General features: G+C 43.1%; 1 protein-coding gene across 5 annotated transcripts in view; it reads right to left on the minus strand.

The window, feature by feature from the left end:
* Nucleotides 1-23481, minus strand: part of SEMA5A (semaphorin 5A) — a 507347-nt gene that overhangs the window by 142248 nt on the left and 341618 nt on the right. For all 5 annotated transcript variants that reach the window (XM_021939236.2, XM_021939237.2, XM_021939238.2 and 2 more), the window contains 2 exons: nucleotides 19139-19274; nucleotides 12224-12428 (listed from right to left, as the gene is read on the minus strand). In XM_021939236.2, coding sequence (XP_021794928.1) covers nucleotides 12224-12428; nucleotides 19139-19274 — 341 coding nt within the window. The remainder of the gene's footprint in view (nucleotides 1-12223; nucleotides 12429-19138; nucleotides 19275-23481) is intronic.

Below are 23481 nucleotides of genomic sequence, written 5' to 3' on the forward strand. Positions count from 1 at the left end.
TTAACAAGGATGACAGGATGTGCTTAGATCGAGAATAAAAACATCAGACACTCAAAATCAAGGCAGAAAAAAAAAATCCTATAAGGAATTTGACTTCTGTGATTAGCTGTGGTTCCACTTTGCACCAGTAAATACAGCCCAAGCAACCTCGCTCCTTCACAAAGTCTCTGTTACCGTGTCCTTCATGTTAGACTACATCATAATAGGAAGCTTTACGCTGCAGACCTTTGAAGGGGTAAGAGACGACAGCTCTGTGGTGATCTGAGCGTGGAGTCAGAGAGGTCTCCCTGAGCAAAGATTCCATCTGTGAACACATCACAGCAGAATCAAATTATTCCAGATTTTACGGTTCTAGGAAGAATTTTGTTTTCTGATTTCACAGCTTAGAGAATGACTATGGTGGGCCAGGTGACAGCAATTTTATATACTCTTCTAATACTCAGCAGCAAGTGGAGGTGTGGTAGAGTTCTACAATTCTGCTCTCTGCATCTCCAAAGGAATTGCAAAGGTCATCAGGTTCCTATGTGTTCGTGGAGGGTCAAGTTACTCCCAAGCAGTGGATACTCTTTTCTTGCAGGATTCCTGAAATCCTCTCAGTGGTCCTTGAATAACTGGGTGTCACAGACGCAGCACACCCTGGGACAGAGATGCAGTCACCTCACCGCCTCTATTTCTGCCTCCAGTTAGGCACATGTTTCTGCCCCCAGTTAGAAAATGAACACACATCCCATTGGCAGTACAAATAAAGGGAAGAAGGAAAGTGCAGAGATGGCTAGAGGGGTGCAAGCAGAGATGGCGGTGGCCTTTACACATTTAACGCTGACAGGTAGGGGTTTCGTGTGTTCGCTCACTTGGTTTCGGTTAGCAGGAAATTACTCTTTGAATGCCATACACTATATGGCATCTTCCTCTTGTCCTTCTCTTCTACATTCCAGAATTTTTCTTTTTCATTTAGACATTTGCTCATGGAGCATTTGTGAAAATGGAAAATAACTCCACTGGAAGCACTTCAGCCAGGTTTGGATAACTAGATGTAGAGCAAACAACCAGTGTAATTACTCAGGCAGCACAAACCAGAAGAACAATTTCTCCCTTTAAATAGGAAGAGCCCTCGTAATTGTAGTCCTACCTGTTGGCTCCAAGGAAATCCATTTTACATTTAATTTTAAACTTTCAAAATTAAAATATATTTAGAGGGTTTTTGGGGGGTGAGACTAACAGGTGGTATCTGTAAGATAGAGGACATCTAATAGACCTCCTACCATAGGCAGATTCCTGAAACAGTCCCTACCATTCCCAACCCCTAGTGTTCATGTTCTGTGTAGTCCTCTCTGGTGAATGTTGACCAGACCTATGAATATGACAGTGTGTCACTCCTGTGATTAGATAGCATGACATGGCAACAGTGAAGGGATCCTGCAGATAAAAGTTAGATTACAAATAAGTTAATTTTAAGTTAATCAAAAGCTGGGTCATCTTGGATGAGCCTGAGTTAATCAGGTGAAAAACCCTAAAGGGCCTCTCTGAGAAGAGAGGCTCTCCTTGCCAGTTGCATAGAGTAAGTGGCCACATTGAAGAAGGATATGGGTGGAAAGCTGCAGGTGGTCTTAGGATGTGAAAGTGAACTCTGCCAACAGCCAGGAAAAACCTAGGGCCCTCTGTCAATACCATGAGGAAATAAACTTTGTTAATTAACTGAATAAGCTCGGAAGCTGACTCCTCGCTAGTCAAGCCTTCAGATGAGACTGCAGCCCTAGCTGGCATCCTGATTGCAGCCTAGTGAAATCCTGAACAGAGGACCCAGCTAAGCAGCGCCTGGGGTCCTGACCCATGGAAATTGTGAGCTAATAAGTATATGATGCTTAAAATTGCTAAGAATATGATAATATGTTGTACAACAATACAAGAATAACACCTCCTCTGAATACCCTATTTAACACCTTATTGAACTGTGTGTGAAGCCCAGGGTCCCCTCTGAGGTTAGCTGTCCTGCTCTTCTTGAAAAAAGGGGCTCCAGTTCTGGCATAGGTAACCTGGTTCCTGTTCCCAAAGCTGATGGTGTCAGAGGTGGGTTCCTCACCCAAGGATGCCCACTCTGCCAGTTGACCAGCAGCCTCAGCAGGGGCCTAGCCTGTAGCATGTGGCACATGCAGGATAATGGTGATGTGGTAGTCAGGTCAGACTCTCCCTCTCAGGAATGTGAGTTAAGGAATGCACAGATGGGTGACCACTGATAGGGCAGCAGAAACATGTATCCTTAAAACATACCCCATTGCTTAAAATAACCCAAGGATTTCCTCACTGCCAAAAGAACCTAATTGAAATTAGGTAGAATTTGAATAGATTTATCAGGTAGGGACAACGATAAAGACCATGCTTACCCAGCATGTGGGTGCCACTGTAACTGGACTGCTCCAGCAATGCAACAGAATTAATCCCATCAACAGACTCAGAGGAGCAGGAGCAGCAGCGATCACAGTTGATTCATTGGAGTGATAGCACTTAAATTCTTCCTATTTGGCTAGATGCACAGTCACTTAGAAACCAGAAAACTGGGGCAGTTATAGGCTGCTGAAGTCTCTTGGGAACCTGGTTACCCCACAGAACTGAGTTCAGGGTGCAGGTTACAGAAAATGAAGGCAGAGGACAAGATGAGTGCTTTAAATGATGGAGTCATTTAAGATGTTCTTTTAATTGCAGCTGTAAGACAAAACTATGGGAACCAGCGATGTTGACTCTATCCCAATATGCCTGAGGTTCTATGAGGGCAGGTTGTGTTCCTGAAATAGCCTCATCTGAACATTTGGAGGGCTTCATTCTGGTGTAAATATACATGTGTTTTCTGTCAATATGCATTTTCTGAAGTCAGTGCTTTGACCTGGTCTTCGTTGAAGATTGAATTGTTTGTCTTTGTTCACAACCATGGTGAGACCCACGCAGGTCCTGAGAAGCCGCCAACGCTCATCTCCATTGTCTCTTCCCAAACTTGGGCATCCCAGGACATTCCTAGGAGATGCAGGCCTGGGCTGCTGTCAGGTGACCCTAAAAGACATGCTGCATCTCACAGGTTACTAGGGTTACGTGGATTTTGATTTTGAACTCAGCCTTAGCACCCTGTTAGAACTCTAAAATTAAGCATGAGGATATTGGAAATGGGCACACAAGGACACATGTCAAAAATCACCATCCAACAGATGAAGTGGATTGGCTTGCAAAGACTTAATTTTTACATATTTATCAGTATAATTTTAGTTCTATCTCTGGTATCCATAAACACCTTGGCAGAACTTATAATAAATTGGAATTTACATGACAACAAATCAGATAAATTGAAACCTTCAGCCTGCCTCATTCAAAACTAACAAAATTGATATCTCACAGTGACAGAACATGGATTTATTCCTCAAAAAAAATTTATTTGGTAAATGTTCGTTACGGAGAAAATAAGTTTTAAAAAACTACCGAGAACCTCATTATCCAAGTTAAATCACCAGCAGAATCTGCTCTTTTAAATATTTGTTTAAAAATATTCTCATCAGACTATATTGAACACAGGAAACACTTTCAACTATATTCAGCTTGCACACTTGGATCTTACCAAAGTGAGCTCCAGAGTGGTGGAAAAAATGGATACTTTTTTTTTTTTTCTTTTTGAGATGGAGCCTAGCTTTGTAACCCAGGCTGGAGTGCAATGGTGCATCCTTGGGCCACTGCAACCTCCATCTCCCCGGCTCAAGTGATTCTCCTACCTCAGCTTCCTGAGTAGCTGGGATTACAGGCACGCACCTCCACAACCGGCTAATTTTTATATTTTTAGTAGAGACAAGGCTTCACCATGTTTGCTAGACTGGTCTTGAACTCCTGATCTCGTGATCCACCTGCCTCGGCCTCCTAAGTGTTGGGATTACAGGCGTGAGCCACTGCGCCAGCGAGATAAGCTCTCTTTTAAGACATGCCAGCAATCTGTATGGATAATAGTTAAAAAGTGTTGGTAATGATTGTAAAATATGTTTTACCACAACAAATAATATGGGTGAAGATGGAGGAGCCATTTCATTGAAAGCTGTTAGTACCTATAAAGACCTATGTGCTCACCATCAACTAGAAAAGTCCTTTGTAAAAACAGTGGCCGATTCATTATCAAATTAACATTCAAGTGGGTCTTCTCATAACTGAATTTTCCAGGGTAAATAGCTGTTAAAAATTCCTAAGCATATATCTACATTATATACTCCAGTAACTTGTGTTCTACGTTAGACTTGTCTCATGAAGCTTTGATGTAGAAAGTGTTTCGAATGTCCCTCTGTAGAAGTAGAGATTAGACTTAGCAAAAATAAGAAAACCTGGGGCACTGAATCAAGATTATAAAAAATCCTTGTAGGTATATAATACCATCATCTCAGATAGAAACAATACTACTCTAACTGGGTTTCTGTATAAGCAGGAGGACAGCAGGTTTGGGAACAGGAGTCCACTGGGCTTCATCTCCTAGCCACTGCCATTAAACCAAAAGGAGTTACAGCAAAAATTTGTATCAGGTAGGATCTGTATCAAAAGAGGTAAGGAAAAACAATTTTATTTACTTATGTATTTGCTGTCCACAGACCACAATCTTTACTACTGAGGGCAACTTTCAATCAATACTAATCATGTGAAACCCGAGAGAAAGATCATCTGCTTCAGGTGGGTCCAAAGCAAAGCGAGGTGGAGAGGAAGCAGGAGGCCACGAAGAGAACAGGAAAATTGCTCCATGAAGATGAAGTTGGTTGCATCCTATTTAGAACATATTGGGAAATTGACTAATTCATAGCTTATAACTTCATATTATTTTGTGGTTGGGAGACCAGGCATCAGCTACTAAAAATATTCAGAAAACATGTTTAAAAGCGAAACACATTAAAATACAAGAACTAATGCTCCCACGTTTAATCAAACAAAACAATTAGTTGTTGTTATAGCATTTTAGGTGGTTGGGCATATATTAAATTATATTCAACAGTATATTTTCATTTTAATTGGGCCTAACACAAACTCATACTAAAGAACTAATTGTGTTCATGGAGTTCGGGATACTGAACAGCGTCAGGCAGCAGAGAAAGCCAGGCTACTCTTTAAATTTGACTGTAAGAGCAGATGCAGTGTGGCAAAGTCTACACAGGTATATTGGTAACCTAGGGGTGCTGCAAGAAAGTACCACAATTCTGGTGGGTTTAAAGCAGCAGAAATGTATTGGCTCACAGTTCTGGATGCTGGAAGTCTCAAATCAAGGTATCAGGAGAGCCATGCTTCCTTAAGAATTTGGGTGGAATTCTTCACTCATCCTAGTTTCTGATGCCAGCTGTCCATTCTGGGTGTTCCTTGGCTTGCATGTGTGCACTCCAGTCTCTGCCTATGTTGTCACATGGCATTCTCCTGGCTTGCCTCTTTTCTCATCTCACAAGCACACCAGGCATATTGGATTAGAGGTCCACTGTACTCCAGCATCACTTCATCTCGACTTAACTAATTACATGCTCAAAGGCCCTGTTTGCAAATAAGGTCAAATAGGGTACTGAAGGGTTACGAATTTCAACATACCTTCTTTGGGAACACAGTTTAACCCACACCACCAGGCAATTGAGTTGCTATTACTTGCAGTAATTATTCCATCAATAAATAAAAAATTCATTAAATTTTACCAAATAAGCACTCAGACTCTACAATGTACCCCCTTCAGTTGATGGGAGCCCCTTACATAAAGAAGCACACGTAATGCAAGTCCAGACTCAGTTTGGATTTATAATTTCTGGTGAGAAGGACTGAATTTGGAGTGAATGTTAAAAAAAAAAAAATCTAACATAATTTTTCACAAGTTAATACTTGTTCCTGACACTTAGATAGTTGCAAATTGCTTAGAAACATTGAGTGAGATAATTCTTAGGAGTGGTGGCAACCGTAAATGTATTAACTTAATTTTTGGTACCCAGATGGATATCCTTGGGGTCTCTAAAGTCTTACGTATGTTGTTCAAAGGGAATGTCGAGGTCTGTTCCTCACTTAGCCTCGCCTTACTTTTTTTAGAAAGGGACTTGAAAGCCTTGGACATTAGATGCTAGAAAAAAAAAAAAAAATGAAGGGAGTTAAGAAAGTTAGAAACAGAATTTCCTCATTTGCTGAGTTAGTTGGCCACTGTCACTCTTGCAGAAGAAACTTCTAGAGTATATAGAACATTGTTTCTTTGTCTTTTCTACAAGTTCATTTGGGAAGTCATATTGATCTCCTGACTTTAAAAATGATTCGTAGAAAGCAACCATAAAAAGGCACTCTTCTGTACTTAAAATGAGTTTGGAAGGGAAGAGCGGGAACAGGGGAGGTCCCTGGTTACATTTCCTCCCTGGTGCTCAGGGCAAAGCTAAGTGAAGGTGACAGGCGTGAGTCTCGGGCCCTCAGGTACATCAGAGCATCTCTTCTTTTTTCCCTGGGGTTATTCTGACCCCTGCCCCCACCCCTTGTGCACCTCAGAACCTCCTCCACTTGGGGACCCCTCTTTCTTACTCCCTCATTCTTCCTCCTTAGTGAGATGATGTCCATTGGCAGTAGTAAACTTTTAAAAGCCAGATTCATAGGTTCACAGGAGCTAACCTATACTGAAAACAGTCAAAATCGCATGTGCCACAACTCCAAAGTCTTTACAGGTGGAATTCCATCTTTACCTGGTATCAATACCTTTCAAAAGCACTGAACGGCATGGATTTCAGGTGTTGTCCTTAGAAATTCTTCTGTTGTTTCCTTTCTCACCTGTCCGGTGGCTGGTTTTTCTCAATTGGCAGACCCCCGGCATCCCACCAAACACACACACACAGTCACGCCTCCTTCCCCAGCTCATACCCTCTCTTGGTTCCCTTTGGTGCTTTATTTTGGGGCCTAACTCATCCCCTCAGCCAAGTCCTCTCCTTCCGCTTGGCCTCTCAGCCCAGGTTCTACGTCTGCATCTCGGAAGACTGGGGATGGGATGGATAGAAAGACTTTGCTCTGAGGTCTGGAAGGGATGCGATAGTGAGCATGTGGAGATGGAGAGGGGAGACTAGAAACATTGACAGATGCATTGCCCCATGACAGGTGCAGAACTGGCTGCTGACACCCACAGGTAAAGTGCCCTTGCCAATCCCCCATGGTCCTCCATTCTGCTGTCTCCCCCAACCCCCTGCCCCACCTCACTCCCAGCCTTAGAGTCACTCATCTATTAAGAAGTTGTCTAGATGGGATAGATTTCCTCAACTCGCCCCAATCTCCCTCCACCCCAACTTCCCATGAAAAACAGCACAACTTCCAACTTTAATGGGCCTGTTTCTCTCCTCACATTGCACGTTTCTTCTTAACACTGAAAGCCCTGCCTCCCCCATCCCATCTTCCTGTTTCATTTTTTCCTATTTAACATTAAATGTAACTGCTTGTTTTATTGCTTCTGTCCCCCTCCAAAATATACGCTTCCTGAGATCAGGGTGTCTGTCTATCTTGTCCATTGCTGAACCCTCTCCAGTGAATTTTGGCACAAAAACTCCAGTGTCTTCTTTTCACCATGCCCGGCTAATTGTTTGTATTTTTTAGTAGAGACGGGGTTTCACCGTATTAGCCAGGATGGCTCGATCTCCTGACCTCGTGATCCGTGCACCTTGGCCTCCCAAAGTGCTGGGATGACAGGCGTGAGCCACCGCGCCCGGCCAGGAGTCATTCTTAATTGCACCCATTCTCCCACTCCTCCAAAACACCTGCTGCGTCTGTCAGCTTCTCTTCAAGAAATTAACCAAGAGCAGCATTTCTCAAACTGATAGGTATTCCATTACCACTCCTACAAGAAGACTTCTCACATGTTTTTCCTGATTGCCCCCTCACCCATGAAATTTTACTACAGATATTCTGTACTGTATATTTGCTTGTATAGTGCATGTCTGTTTGAACAAAAATAAGATTTTTTGTCCCCCTAAGAAGTAATGTTTGCTTCCTTGAGGGTGACACCTGCCTATCTTCTGAGCCTGCCATGCTCACCTCCTCCTAGGCCACCTTGATGACTTCAATAGCCTTGACCCCAGCCTATTCTCCCTCACTCAGTTACAATGCAATGACATCTAGAATGCCTGCTTATTTTTATACAATGGCAGATCCTGTAGCAATACAGTACTGTTAGTATAGAAAGAAATTTTACCCCAAATCTTACCCTCCTTCTACCCTTTTTGTTACCCTCTGATTCATTCTCCAGGATTTATAGATAGTAATCTTTGAAAACATGCCTCATATCATGTAACTTCTTTTCTTTACAGAACTTTCAGTAATTCTAATTATGCTTAGATTAAAATCTGAAATTTTAAACATAGCTAGAAGGCACATATTAGCTATCCCTGCCTGCATCTGGAGCCCTGAAACTCTACAGGGTTGAATGAACTCCAGGCATTGTTGGATCCCTTACTGTGGTTGCCTAGAAAACAGAGCAAAGGATTCAAGGATTCGGTGCTAATGCATTATTGGGGGTGCAATCCGAGGGCTGTGTGGTGAGGGAAAGGAATATGGAGCAGGAAAGAGCAGGGAGTGATGCTACATGATTTGTTACCAAGGGGCTCTTCCTTTATGATGAAACAGAAAGAGACATTTGCTTGGCTACATGAGGAGCCTGCCCTTGGACAGTCGCCTGGAGGTGAAAATGGAAGGGGAATTCACCAGTTGCATTTTGCTCATACCCCACATCCCTCTGGGTGAGGCTTGCTTCACGGAGAGTTCATCCTCCTGCACTTCTGGGCTGCAGCTACCAGCTCCTCCAGCACCTGCTTGAGAAGCCATATCCCACTCCCAGAAGAGTGGGATCTCATCCAAGCCCAGGTGTAGCAAGAGCGCCACAGATGCCTGACCACCAGCTGCTCAGCATCAACTGGAAGAACCTCCTGGTCCTGCGCGGGAATCTGTCAGCCATGGTGGTAGCTGAAGCAGAGCATATAGCTGAGGGTTCAGGGTCAAGTAAGGCTGAAAGAACCTGCTGTTGAACTGATGACCTGACCAATCAGCAGTCCTTCTCTGTTATCTGAGCTCCTTATGCTCCACTGCACCCCAGAGTCTTGGTTCAGGTGACATCTTATTGCTTCTTCTTCAGGTAGTAAAATGGGTCCCCAACACCTCACTCACCCTCTTTCCACAATGTCTTTCCCGAGGTTTTTGTTCTGATTTGCTTCTTTGGCTAGCAGCCAAGGTTTTCTGTTTTTGAAGTAGGAATCACAGATACATTATCCCTAAATTTTCCATGTACCTTTATTTTTGATAGAAAGATTACCCTAGAATAACATTCTTGAGTCGCATTTATTTTCCTCTAACGTGTGCATATATTGTTCTACTTGAAATCTGGTATTGAGGGTTCCCCTATTTTGGTTTTCCTTTCTTTCTCAAACATTCTCACATCATTTGGCTGAATTTAGCCCCGAATTAGTCTTATTTTGTGTTTGTAAAAGAGATTTTTGGTTTTCTATTCCTTGAGATTTTCATTTTTGAGAGTGTCTGCCTTTTTTTAATTCCTGGGTGAGTCTAATATGCTCAATTCACATTTTCTTTTTCTCAGAATTTTGTATAACCATGTTTCACAGATTTATACAGCTGCAGACTATCCTGAGATCATGTGACTGTTTTTCATTTTTGGTTACTTTTTTTTTCTCCTCAATACCTAAATAATTATTTCTGTATTCTTGGAAATCAAAAACTTACATGGCTAGTGTTCATTTATTCTGAATTAATATTGCGCAAATACAGTATGTTTTGAAATCTGCAGACTCAATTCTTCCTTTATTTCAGGGTAGTTTTCTTCGATAGTGTCTTCGGGCACAAGTTTTTAGCTCCACAGACAGCGTTCTTTTGTTCAAAGACACCAATCACTCTGTGTGTTCCACGGTCTTTGTGAGTCCTTCATATTTAAAACCTTATCTTTTATTTCTACATGTTCCACCTTAATCACTGAAAACACTTACTGTCTGTCTAAGCTTTAGGTGTGTTTTTGTTTCTATGAAGTTTCTAGTTTAATTATTACTCTTGTAGTAGAACAGAGCATCATTTTGATCTATTTATTCCCTCATCTCTGTGAATTTCCTTTTCATCTCATTTTGTCTCTTTCATCATTTCAACTCTGGGTACTTACTTTATTTACATTGCTCTCTCTTTTTTTCCAAGCAAAGTAACTTTGTGGCACATGTCCTTTTGCTCCTGCTGGGATGCCTTCTATTCCATCTGCTTTTCTGCAGACTGAAGTGACAGGACAGGGATGCAGAGAAGGAAGCTCAGCTCAGGCTGCCTCTTTGTTGAAGGTCTTGGGCCTTCATTTTTTCCCCCTTTTTTGAGACAGCATCTTACTTTGCTGCCCAGGCTGGAGTACAATGGTGCAATCCTAGCTCATTGCAGCCTCAAATTCCTAGGCTCAAGCAATCCTCCCAAATCACCCCCAGAGTAGCTGGGACTGCAGGTGTGCACCACCATACCTGCCTAATTTTAAAAATGTTTGTAGATGTGCAGTGCCACTATTTTGCCCATGCGGGTCTCAACCTTCTAGCCTAAAGTGATCCTTCTGTTTTGGCCTCCCAAAGTGCTGGGATTACAGGTGTGAGCCACCGTGCCCAGATCTATTTTTTGAGATTTCTATAAATACTTCATTCCAGAAACAATACTGTCTGCAGTCTCATAAACAAGAAGACAGTGCAATGGTAATTCCTTCTTTTCTCTTAAAACAAACGAAAATCAACGAAATCCTTTCCTTTTCCTCCCATCCCCTCCAGATAACTCATCAATCCTCCACTTCCCTTCCTTGAAAAGCTTCTAGAAGAGATGCCCTAAGCAGCTAGTTCCATCTGACTTCAGCCAGTGCTCCTCCTCCTCTCCACTTCTTCCTCTTCCCACAAACTGGCCCTGAGAGGTAGCTGTGGCCTCCATCTGCCCACTCAGTGGTCACATCTGTCCTTACCTGACCACTCAGTGGCATTGCCTGCCACCGGCCAGTCCCACATCTGGCTCATTGATTGTTTCCCTTATGGGTGCAGAGCTGGCCCCACCTGCTCAGTCCTTGCTCAGCTTCATCATCACTTCCTAGTGGAGACTGATGCTGACAAGCAAATGCAGGAGCCTGCTGGGCACCTGGGGCCACATCCCTCTCTGCGTGTCTGCTGTGTCTGCTCGCCATCACCTCCCTGGCGTCTTACTGACCGGTCTGTTTAGTATCTGCTGTCCCCACTAGAACGTAAGGTCCAGCAGGGCAGGTGATGCCTGTGTGTTCACCAGTTTACTTCCCAGTGCTTCAAATGAACTCCACAAATAGTAAAGATTCAGTACATAGTAGCAACTTCATGAAAAAAAACAAAACAAAAAAAAAAACACAAAAAACAACTAACTGGTAAATATGTAATTTGGAATTGAGAAGTTCTTTCACCAAAAAAATATATTATTGTCAGCAACAAAAACAGTAATTGTGCTCCATGAGAAATGACAATTATACAGAATACTGGACAAAGAATGGGGAGGGGCAGACTCCACCGTGAGATGGCTCTGTCTGGGGACCTGAAGGCAGGAAAGAGAGGGACAAGTCCACAGAGCTGAGCCAGGTCCCTAAGGCTGGCCTCACACACTCAGAGCTGTCTGCGTAATAAACTGACATGGAACATGCCTTCTACACTCTAGTTTCTTTGGAAACTGAAGAGATCTAATTGTTATTTGTAATTTGAAAGTATCGCTGCCTATATTTGCTGTAAATGTTCCATTATTTATGCCCCAAAACATATTCTTTGAACACTGCCATGCACCACCATCCACGCAAATATTTCGCTGAAGGCACTGTTTTTGAACAAATGAGAAATCACCATGACAATCCCAAGATAATATTTCACCCAGCAATGTCTTCCAACAAAGCATACCTTTGTCTTAAATTATCCAAATTCAAATGGTCTTGCCAAGAAAAGACTTACTTTATGAATATGTGAGGAATAATAGCAAAGAAACAAGCCATTGTCTTTCCAATTAAAGTTATAACTAATGTAGTGAAAATAAATTGAGATTTCCAAAGAGAGGCACAGAGGCTGAGGAAGATAAGTGAGCATCACGGGTTTTGCTGGTTGCAGGAAGAGACAGCAGACGTAAAGCTTGAAATTGAAATTGCATGTTTAGAATCTAAATCTAAAACACAAAATCAGAAGATGGTAGAAAGCCCCTCAGAGGAGGGCAGAGCTCCTACCTGTGGCCAAATAGATGATGTGGACGAGCGCTTCTCTGCCCTGCACCACGTCGACGGCCACGTGGGAAAAGCGGCTGTTGTCCTCCATGAAGGAGGGCACTGTGGTCACCGGCTGCACCACCTCATGCATCAGAATGAACTTCTGAGCATCCTGCAGATTTCTCTCGGTCAGGTTCACGTACAGGCCCTGGTCCACGGTGCCACACTGCAAGGGAAGACAGGCCGGGTTACCAGAGCCAGCAGCCTGGACACACACAGCTGGCTGTGGCCATCCTAGCTGGAGAGTCACTTGGAAATCCAGTAAGCCACAATCCATGATTGAAGTATGCAAACATGTCTGCTTCTCCATTCTTCCTGCAGCCCCTATCCTTAGCATCCTTTTCATGTTAGATTTGAACTCATATCTTGGGAGTCTCCCAACATCCTCATAAATGAACTGATCAGAAGTTAAAAAAAATGAAAGTGGGAGTGATTGCTAACTTCAAACAGTAGATGCATAGAAACTCCTCCTTTTCTGTCGAGTCACTGGAAAGCTGCGTGGCTAAACACATACTATTATATCTGTCTAATCAATCAGGTAGCAAATTGAAAATGCAACAATCAAGAATCTCATATAGATGTATTAGTTTTTCTACTGTAGCAGGGGGTCTGTAAGCAAAACATAGATTTCAAGGTGATAGCATTAGGTCATTCTAATCTGTAAAGCAGAACAGCGTTCACATGGGCTACAAAAATACTGTGCTCGCCTTATTGCTTTGAGCTTGTATTTCAAATTAGAAGAAATTATTTAAAAAGGTTTAGAGTCCAGGAATATGGAAAAGAACGTGGCAAATTTATAAGAAGAATGGGAAATGAGGAGGTGAGGGAAATGAGGAAGGAAAGGAGAGGAGGGGAGAAGAGAGTAGAAAGGAATAAAGAAGGAAGAAGGAAGGAGAGATATTTCAGATAGAGCAAGTATCATGGAGATGAATCTGGGATATGCAAGGGGAAAATCAGCCCTGTTGCTGGGAAATAAATTCAGAGCTGTGCTGTGGGGAGGCTGGCAGGTGTTATATAAGACTGTTTCTGGCAAGGATGAGGTAAAAAGAGGGATAGAAAGGAAAGCACAGCTTTATTAGAGCCAAGCTCAGAATCAGAAAACTGCTACCAAACTTTCTCATGTCTTTCATAAACTTTAATTCCTGGTACAAATGGTGACTGATCCCCAGTAGAACTTCACATAAGTAAGTTTGATGGAAAAGAATTTCCAGGCCCATGACACCTGAAACTACTGTTTATAACATGTCACATCTAATATGAGGTTTTATAACAGGTGAGAGGTACAAATGTATACGATGGAAATTGCTTTTTTTAAAGTAGACTTTTTTTTTTTTTTTTTTTTTTTTTAGAGGAGTCTCGCTCTGTCGCCCGGGCTGGAGTACAGTGGCCGGATCTCAGCTCACTGCAAGCTCCGCCTCCCGGGTTTATGCCATTCTCCTGCCTCAGCCTCCCGAGTAGCTGGGACTACAGGTGCCCGCCACCTCGCCCGGCTAGTTTTTGTATTTTTTAGTAGAGATGGGGTTTCACCATGTTAGCCAGGATGGTCTCGATCTCCTGACCTCATGATCCACCCGTCTCGGCCTCCCAAAGTGCTGGGATTACAGGCTTAAGCCACCGCGCCCAGCCTGACAATATTTGTACAGCATTTGATAAAATGCTCCATATGCCATAAAATGATAGGATGGTTGTAGACAAAGAGAATCTGAGAGTTAAATGGATTTCATGCATCCAGTCCAAGGCTTAATTTAGTATCACACCCTTGCAGGGACACCCCATGTTCCACAGGCAAAGACTGTGTGAGTTTAGGTGAGGGGCTCCGCCCTGCCGTGACCCGAGTGCTACTCTGGCTTCATAGCTCTCAAGCCACACGGAATCAGGTGAGTGGTAACTCTCCTGCCACATGGTCTGAGGTGAGGTCTGGCCTCTCAGTGTCTGTCTCTTTACCTGTCTGTCCAGCGGCTAGGAAAATAATTACTCTGCTCAGTTCTCAGGGCTACTGCGAGACCAGCTGAGATGATCCATGGAAAGCATTTGTAAATTAACTGAAAGTCCTTATAAATGCCAAAGAACAAGACAATGTGCCTGGCACTAAAGAGAAGCCATTCAACTCATGGTGAATGGTGAATGGTAAATGCATTGGTCTTGGAGCAGGACAGCAATTCTATGGTCTGTTGAGTTTCAGTGACCAGAGGGAAATGAGTGTATAAACAAAGAAGGGAAGGAAACACTGAGTGAATATGCGAGCAGTCGTAATTGGGGGGTGAGGGGATGTGCTAGGAAGTCTTATATAATTACAGTATTGAACAGTAACATTTGGAGGTCAGGGACGTGTCCTTACCTGTCAACACATGTTTTGCAAAATGAAAAAGAGCTCTCCTAGGCTTGATCTAATGTCTACGCAGGTGAGTGCTAGTTCTGAGCATGGCGTTATGTGTGATGGTTTACATTCCTGAAATCAGTGGTGATATCTAAAGTACAGTGGCAATTAGCTGCCTACCTTCTGGGTGAAGTTTGCACACAGGTCATGTTTTGTAAGTACAGTGTTTAAAAAAAAAAATTGGTAGCATGAAAACCAGGAGGCATAATATAAAAATGAGAATCTCTTGCTGTTCTTAAGGAACTCAGAGAAATTGGAGACCTAACAGGGAGTTCTCAGTGGCAGGGGTGAGGCAGGATCACTCACCATGCCTTGTCATCTTTATTTTTATGTCCGCATGTATCAATCTTATTTGTGACTGCCAGAATTGCCAATAATTGGTTTTGAGGTATACTTTACTGCTTCTTGGTTTCTTTCTGCTGGCTATAATGAATACTCCACCCAGTGCTTCTATTTCAAATAGTTGGAAGAGCATTCAGAGTTATAGAACCTATGTATTGGATTGTAAGCAACCCACCGAGCTCTCTAATACCTGAAAATTTTCTAGCCTTGCCTTTTATGCTGAACTCCCATTGTGTCTGTGTGGGACACGGTGTGACGCCCTGGGTTCACCATGCAAGAAGAAAACAATAAAAATAGTAAAAGCACAGCCAAGTTCTCATGTGCCCTACAATCCACAACCAGTTTTCATGTCAACATCTCTTCAAGTAATTCGTCAGTAATTCTACTATTTTTTTAAATGATAATAAATATTTGCACTTTTGTTTATTTACTTGTTTCTAGGACAACAAATCCATTCTTGTTCTAGCACACTAGCACATGGTGGTCAAGCCCACAATCACCTAACCTCCTGCAGGAGTGCCCAATTTAATCAGCCCCTTCGTGCACTCACTCCCTTGCATCTTGCTGCAAACATGCTGGGCGGGCCAGGGGGTGGTGGCTCACATCTGTAATCCTGGCACTTTGAGAGGCCGAGGCAAGTGGATCACAAGGTCAGGAGTTCAACACCAGCCTGGTCAAGATGGTGAAACCCCGTCTGTACTAAAAATCCAAAAATTTGCGGGGTGTGGTGGTGGGCACCTGTAATCCCAGCTACTTGGGAGGCTGAGGCAGAGAACTGCTTAAACCCAGGAGATGGAGGTTGCAGTGAGCTGATATCGCACCACTGCACTCCAGCCTGGGCAACAGAGCAAGACTCTGTCTCAAAAACAAAACAAAACAAAACAAAAAAAACCTGCTTTGCGTATCAAAGGGTTCTAATGGACAGGGTCAGATCCCTGCACTTGCTCCTCCAACAACTGCCTCTTCATCCACTTAACTACATTTGAGGGTCTATTTGTCCATTTCAACTCCATCCTTTCTGAGTGACACTAATCAAAGTTGCACAGGAAATTCTGGAGTCTGTCACAGCTCAGCTGTGCCACTAGGCCTGGGTGACGTTTTACATCAGTGATTGTCGCGTGTCTTACCGAGGGTCAGGATCTGGATGACTTTGAGGACAGCAGTCTCTAAGAGGGCAGGGCTCTGAAGCACCACCTAGAGTGGTTTACATATTTTGTCTGAGAAAAGTGACTTTTTGTTGTTTTGTTACTGTTTTGAGATTTCTATATAAAATGTTGAAATATCATGCACCATCTCTCCTAACCCATTCTTCTTCCTGAATCCAAATCTACTTTCTGCTTCTCTGATTAATTAGCTACTTCTAGTATGTAAGTACTGCACAAACTTCTAAATGTCAGTAGGAAAAACAAGAATTTTAAAAGTCTAACCACTTTCCGTTGTTGGTTATTACAAACATAAGGCCTCTTCTACATGTCTGGGGAGGGATCCTTAGTTCGAATTGAATTCTCACTCTATGCCAGTCTGGATGGTTTCATGAATGTCAGTGAGGATACTTTGCCAGTGTGGTTATCAAATAGAGTAAACATAAAGAAACTACTTGCTACATACTTGTACTAGGAGTTATACAAAGAACCACCATAATCTGTAACTTGAGCTCCACTGGAGTCTTAAATAATACTCAGAGAAGAGACGCTCAGCAATGCAAGCTTCCTGCCTGAAACACATGCCAATTTCTGCATGCTTCATTCATTATGCTACATGGACCGGCTTCCATCCCATAATGAGAGTAAGCCCTTCAGTGTGACACTGGCATTATAAAACCAGGCGCTCCTGGCCTTAGGAAATGAGATTTGCTCTGTGCTAGAAATGTATCCAGATGAACGGGCTACAAGTTATCCACTGCCTGGAGGTGGTAAGGGGCTACGAAGTTTACTAAGCCAGGCTGTTCACAGTAAAGACTTTTGCAATAAAAACATCAGTGTACCGAAAATATGTTATAAATACAGTAAGCATTATTAATTATTTAACCTTCAGGATTTTATTATACAAAGGTCTTTCTTAAAAGTAGTATTTCCTGTACGTAAGAGGAGAAAAGGAGACAAAATATGCATTTACACAACATGTGATACGTAGAAAGCACCAAATAAATGATTCATTTTTGTATTTTTAGAGACAGGGTCTTGCTCTGTCACCCAGACTGGAGTGCAATGGATGGATTATAGCTCACTGATTGAACTCCTGGGCTCAAGCAATCCTCCACCTCAGATTCCCAGATAGCTAGGACTATAGGTGTGTGCCCCTATGCCTGGTTAATTTTTTTTTATTATTATTTTTGTAGAGATAGGGTCTCACTCTGTTACCTAGGCGTGGCTCGAAATCCTGGCCTCAGGAGATCCTCCTGCCTTGGCCTCACAAAGCACTGTGATGACAGGCATGAGCCTCTGTGTCCAGCCCCTAAGAATTGTATTTATCAAATATTTTATACAGTAAACAATGCACATTAATCAGTGTTATCAAAATTTACTCCTAAACTATATGCATGCATTTTCATCCCTCTCCCCTTTTTTTGATGGAAACATGCAATAAAGATGCATAATAGATAGATATGTGATAAAAATGCACATAATTTGCTCAAGGAAAGCAGCACACGGCAAGATGACATGTAAGCCAGCCATCCTATTTTTAATTCCATGCTCCTTCAAAAACTTAAAGACAACAACAAACACAAAACTCCTTCAAAACAACCATAATTGATTGGTCCTTGCAAAAATCAAAGTAAAGTGTAAAATCATTGAACCTTTCCATACTCCCAATTGTGGGAGTTCCAGATACAGTACCCACTTCTACCACTGATTAGTAATAGTAACTAATGGTCATTTAGTTGGAATAGGCTAGGATTTTGCATCTGAGGATGAGGTTGGGATCCTCCCTTGGCTACCAATCGGCTGTGTGGCCCTGGCCAGGTGATCTCCCCCAGGCCCAATGTCCTACCCTGCACATGGAGAAGGCATTACCCACCACAGCACTGCTGCCAGTGTGCAAGCTGATCTATCTGAACCATCTAGCACAGGGTCTGGGACTTGCTAGTGCTAAAACTGACAGCCATGATAATGATGATGATGATGATGATCTTAAGCAAGCTGTCAGAAGGCCCTCCAGGGAAGCCTGCAGCTATGGACCCAATGTCTATAAACCACTCAAATTCCTACTCTCCAGTGTGGCTGTATATGCAGATGGGGTCTTAATGGTAGTAAATGAGGGTAAGTGAGGTTATAAGGGTGGGGCCCTGGCCCAGTGGAGCTGGTGCCCTTACAAAACAGGAAGAGATACCCCAAAGGTGTCTCTCTCTCCACCATGTGAGAACACAGCAAGATGTCCACCTGTTAGCCAGGAAGAGAGGGCCCACACCTGAAAATGACCCTGTTCACGCTTTTGTCTTGAAGGTCTAGTTTCTAAAACTGTAAGAAAATACATGTGTCTTTTTTAAGCTACCCCGTCAGTGGTGTTTTGTTACAGCAGTCCAAGCTGACTAATACACCTGCCAGCTCACCAAACATGAGTAAATTGCTTCATCTCCTTAGGTCCCAGCTTCTTCTGAACTCCGGGAGATGGATGGCTCACAAAGCCTTGGAAGCTTGGACCTCCTGCAGTTTTGTGATAACAGATGAAGGGCCTCCACCTCCTTTTCTTTCCTCAGCTGCCTGCATCACATTCTGTCCTTCCCAACAGGGAATCCCGCCACATTTGCCAATTAGCGCTCTAATCCTGTTTGTGTGTCTCCACTGCTCTGTGCCCTGAACCCCATTCATTAGAATGTCATTCATTAGGGATCAGAGATTCTGAGGACACAGAGCCCAGCATCATTAGTACTAATTGAAGCCTGGATTCCTAATGTGCTGCAGAATGCTGGCCTTTTTCCGCCCTGTCTCAGGCATCACAGCTGACAAAAGGCCCTTTTTGGGTCCAGGCGCCACAGTTCACAAAAGGCCTCGGTCTATGGACATTAGCCAGCAGAGTGTGGGGCTGTCCGTGAGGAGCGAGGGAGACAGCGGCATGGTGCCCGCACCGCGGTTTAAATTACCCTGGCCTGTCTACACAAGGCTTCTGCATTCTTCATGGGGGATGTCGACAGTGCCCCTTTGCCCCCCGAAAATTACCTGGAAGTTGGGGTTTGGGTTCGGATACGGTAGCCAGGCCGAGCGCGAGTTCTCTTGGTACTTGAAGGGCCCGGCGAAGGCCTGTGCGATGGCGCTCAGGTTGAAGATGCACACAGCTGAGGCCGCGATGCTGTTCCTGGGAGCCGAGGGAGAGAGAGAAGAAGGCAATTAGAGAGCTCAGCAGCACCTGCTGACCTCCCCTATAGAGTAGGCAGCAGCTGTGACCTGGAACAGCTTCCAGAGGTCTCAAGGCCACAGTCTCTTAAACATCCCAAAAGGACGAAGTCAGAGCGTGAACGGGGCTCCCCTGTGGAGGAACAAACATCTTGGTATAGAAGCCAGGCTAGTTAGCATTTGCCACACTTGTAATTCTGTCAGCCAGGATTAATTCACTCAGCTGCAACAGAGGCCAGAGGGATTCTGAAGGGCTATCTGCTTCACCTTTCAAATTCTGGAAGAAAAAGACTTTCTTCTCCAGCGGATGGTATCTTTCATCAGCCTGAAGCAATTCCCTTCCTGACCTATCTGGTCACTTTGCCCAGCAGCAGGGCAAGCTGGTGTGTGTGTGTGTGTGTGTGTGTGTGTGTGTGTGTGTGTGTATTTTAATCCAGATATTTGTCTTATTTGTCATCCTTTAAAAAAAAATCAACTCAAAGTATTTTATGAAAAGTGACTGACTCTTCATATTTTCTTTTAATTTAAAACAGATTTTAAATTCAAAGGGTCAAAGAGAAAAATCTGACATAGCACTGACCTATGAAATCCTGAAGTCATAATTTAGAATTCAGGCTCTGAAGGTCAGTCATAAGTGGGAGCCCTCAGAAGGTCAGTGCCCTCTGACTAAGTATGGAAACGGCAACATTATTTGGTTAAGTAAACTCACATTTTGAGCTCAGTTTGGGTTCTCGAAGGGGAAGTGGAGATAAAAGGAGAAAGCTTACATATAGTTTCTCTTGCTCTGAGACAATACTACATGCACTTCTCATCCATTTTTTTTCCTGCATCAAAGGAAAAGTCAAACAAACTCCAAAACTGAAATACCTAGCTTATATTTGTTTGATTTGATAAATACTGAATAGGAGCTAGGCACTATTCCAAGGACTTTACTAATTCCCATTCATTTAATCCTCATAAGGTGAAGGAAATTCACAGGTAAGGAAAACTAGGCATAGTGAGGACAAGACCCTTCCCCAATGTCAGCCATCTACTAAATGAGGAAACTGGACTTGAACCCCAGGCTGGCCCCAAATGCCAGGATTTCCAATCCTTTGCAATATCTCTGGGTGAAGTAGACAGGATTCTACTTCAGGAGGGCAGACAGTCAACACATCCTTATGGAAAGGTAGGGTCTTGAGGGTATTGAGGGCCTTCTGCATTTTCTCCAGAAGTCCAGCACCAAGGACAAGGCCCAGCATGATGCATACAGGACCCGGCGCTGGAAAGTAAAGGGGTGAACACCAGCTATGGGTTGTTCAGTTTGCTGTTTTGACTCTTCATCATCCCTAGAGAGAATGGGAGAAGTTAAAACACAAGGACAGGGAAGACACTGGCCTTTGAACATGTGAGTAGGCTTTAATAAGGAAAAGAAAACAAGTATGCTGGAGTAAGAAGGGCTAGACGCAGGACATCCCATCCAGGCATGCCTTGGGCCAGGTGCAGAGGCAGGCAAAGCGGGGATATTATGAATAATAACAGTATCTCCTTGAGCCCCCTGCTAAGCACTTGATAGGGATCATCTAATTTCTCACAGAGAACCTATAGATCCTGAGAAGACCCTGACTTACAGATCAAAAAACAGTAGCACAGAGAGGTTGCTTAGCCCAAGTCACAGGCTGCAGAGAAATGAAGCAGGATTTGTACCTGCTTTGCATGGGGCCCCAGGTTGCCAGACGGCTTCCAGGTAAAGGAAGAACCTAATCTTCTTCCTGCTGGCATAATGTTTCTCTGTTTACTACAACCACCAGGACTGAATGGGCTGACCTGGGCTCTGGTGTCACCCAGAGACTCCGCTGGATGTCCCAGTAGTTGCCAGTGTGAACATCCTTTAATAGTGTTGTGGGAACACTTCCTCCTGTCCCCTGTGCCATCCCCCGGTGAGCACAATTGGTATAGTAGACCCCATGCCTGCCTCTCTACCTTTTCACTTGCTGTGCTCTGGGGGCAAAGGGTGAGCCTGTGTGACTCCACTGTGCTCCTCCCTCTGCCCTGCCCCCTCTTCCTAGGATGGGATTGTCTACAGGAAGTAATTATTCACTCACTTCTACAGGGTCTCCAGACCTGTGGGCAGGCGAGGGCAGGCCAGGTCTAGATCATGACCTTGAGAATGAGTAGGCTTAAAGCTGGAATCAGTATGAACAAGCTCACTTGTATGACAGACCTGCAGCCACCTGTTCCAACCTGGCTTCTATCAGCAATCAAGGTAAAAATTTAGAAGAGCAATTAAAAAAAACCTACCCCCCCCCCCCACAGCAACTTTAGTATCTGTATATCCATATCTATACATAGTAATACTTTACTACAATCTCTACACTATAAACAACTATAATGGTGAGCCACCATTTTTAGATATCTAGGAAAAAAAGCCAAATCTTTAGAGACTCCACTGTAGCAGCACACCATTTCCTTCAGGCCAACCCATACTCAAGTGATTGAGAAAACTACACAGTCATGCTAGGGACAGAAGGAGTCAGAACGGTTATCTTTTCCCCGTTCCTCTAGAGCTGAGAAACCTTGATGAATGTACAGAGGCAAAGCAATATTCTAAGCCCTGAAGCTCAGCCCAGTATTAGACAGCTTTCTAATTCATAATATCTCTGATCCTCAATTTTCTTTCCATTTGAAGCAAACGTTGTCTGAGACACGAAAAGGAGGTGGAAAATATTGTGAAATTTGAGATGGGCGTATTAGAAATGCATTCCCAAGACCTAACACAAATTAGTATTCCAAGGAGAAAGGGGAGATGTGACGCTTCTATCTCTAAAAATATAGATTCTGTACATTGGGTGACTTCTGACATGATGGGAATTTGCAAACCTAACAAATAGTCCAGAATAGTCTGAAACTTATTTTTGCAACTATCTAAATTGACCATATATCATCTTGGACTGTTTCAGGCATGGTACTTTTATAACTTCTGAAAGTGGTGTTTTGTTTGTTTTGTTTTGTTTTGTTTTGTTTTGCCCAGAGCCAGGGGAATGAAGAGCTAAGTAAACCGGACTCTCCTTGTGCATAAAACTGATGTCAACTGAGCAAATGCACACTTATCTTGTGCGACCTACACTAGTTTTTAAACAAGGTTTTGGAAAGAAAATCAACTTCAGAAACTGTAGACTGATTTTTTTAAAGAAACTTATCAAAGAGAAGAAATAACCTCTGGGCTGAAGACCAGATTTACGAAAACAAATATGGCCACGGGAAGTAAAGGGTATGTGTGGAGCCATCCAAACTAGCCTTACTTTTCTAACCTCATGTCAGAAAGAAGACTCTTCATGGGGGGTAAAAGCTGTTATTAAGCAAATATTAACCCCTAAGTTAAGCAATTGAGAGACCAGGAAGAGAAGGTTAATGAGGAAATAAGCTGCAGGTAAAGTGACGTTTTAGAAATGTCACTCATGGGCAGGCATCTGATGCCCAAGAGATGAAAAAGTAAATTAAAACACTTAGGAAGCAGAGAGGACATCCTAGGGTGACCATCTGTCCTGGTTCACCCAGGAATAAGAGGTATCCTTAGTTACAGGGCTGTCATCAATGCTAAAACCAGGATAATCTCAGGCAATTCAGGACTTTTGGTCATCCTACCTCATTTGTCAGCACTTCCAACCCAACTAGATTTGGATCCTTTACTTTGGATACAAAGATTTGGCTTTTGCTTAAAGTGTTAAGTCACAAGACGAGAGATTTCAAAGGTGATCCAAATCAGAACCCATAGTGTAGGATCAGCAGCATCACAGCCAATGTGTAGGAAAGTGATGCTGAGAGTCTCAATGTGATCCTTGATTCCTGGGTTTGGCATGTGCTCCTGTTGAATCTTACAAAGCATATCAGCTAAGGATGGGAAATAACCTTGGGGACATGTGACAGTCCACTAGACTAAGAGTGAGGGAGATCAGAAAACTTCATAGGCTTAAGCCAGCCCAAATATTATTCATTCTAAAGTTAAGAGTATCTCCCTGTCCCACCCCCAAACAAAACATATTATAATTTTTATAAAAATATCTTAAAAGTATAATTGACATAAAATGCAGCTATGGAAAATATGCCTTTCAAATATGAGCAAGGTTTAAGCAAGAATCATGTTATCTCAAAGATTTCAGATTCTCCAGACAACACTATTTTCATTATAC

This window comes from Papio anubis, chromosome 5, assembly GCF_008728515.1.
Source record: "Papio anubis isolate 15944 chromosome 5, Panubis1.0, whole genome shotgun sequence".
Classification (NCBI taxonomy): domain Eukaryota; kingdom Metazoa; phylum Chordata; class Mammalia; order Primates; family Cercopithecidae; genus Papio; species Papio anubis.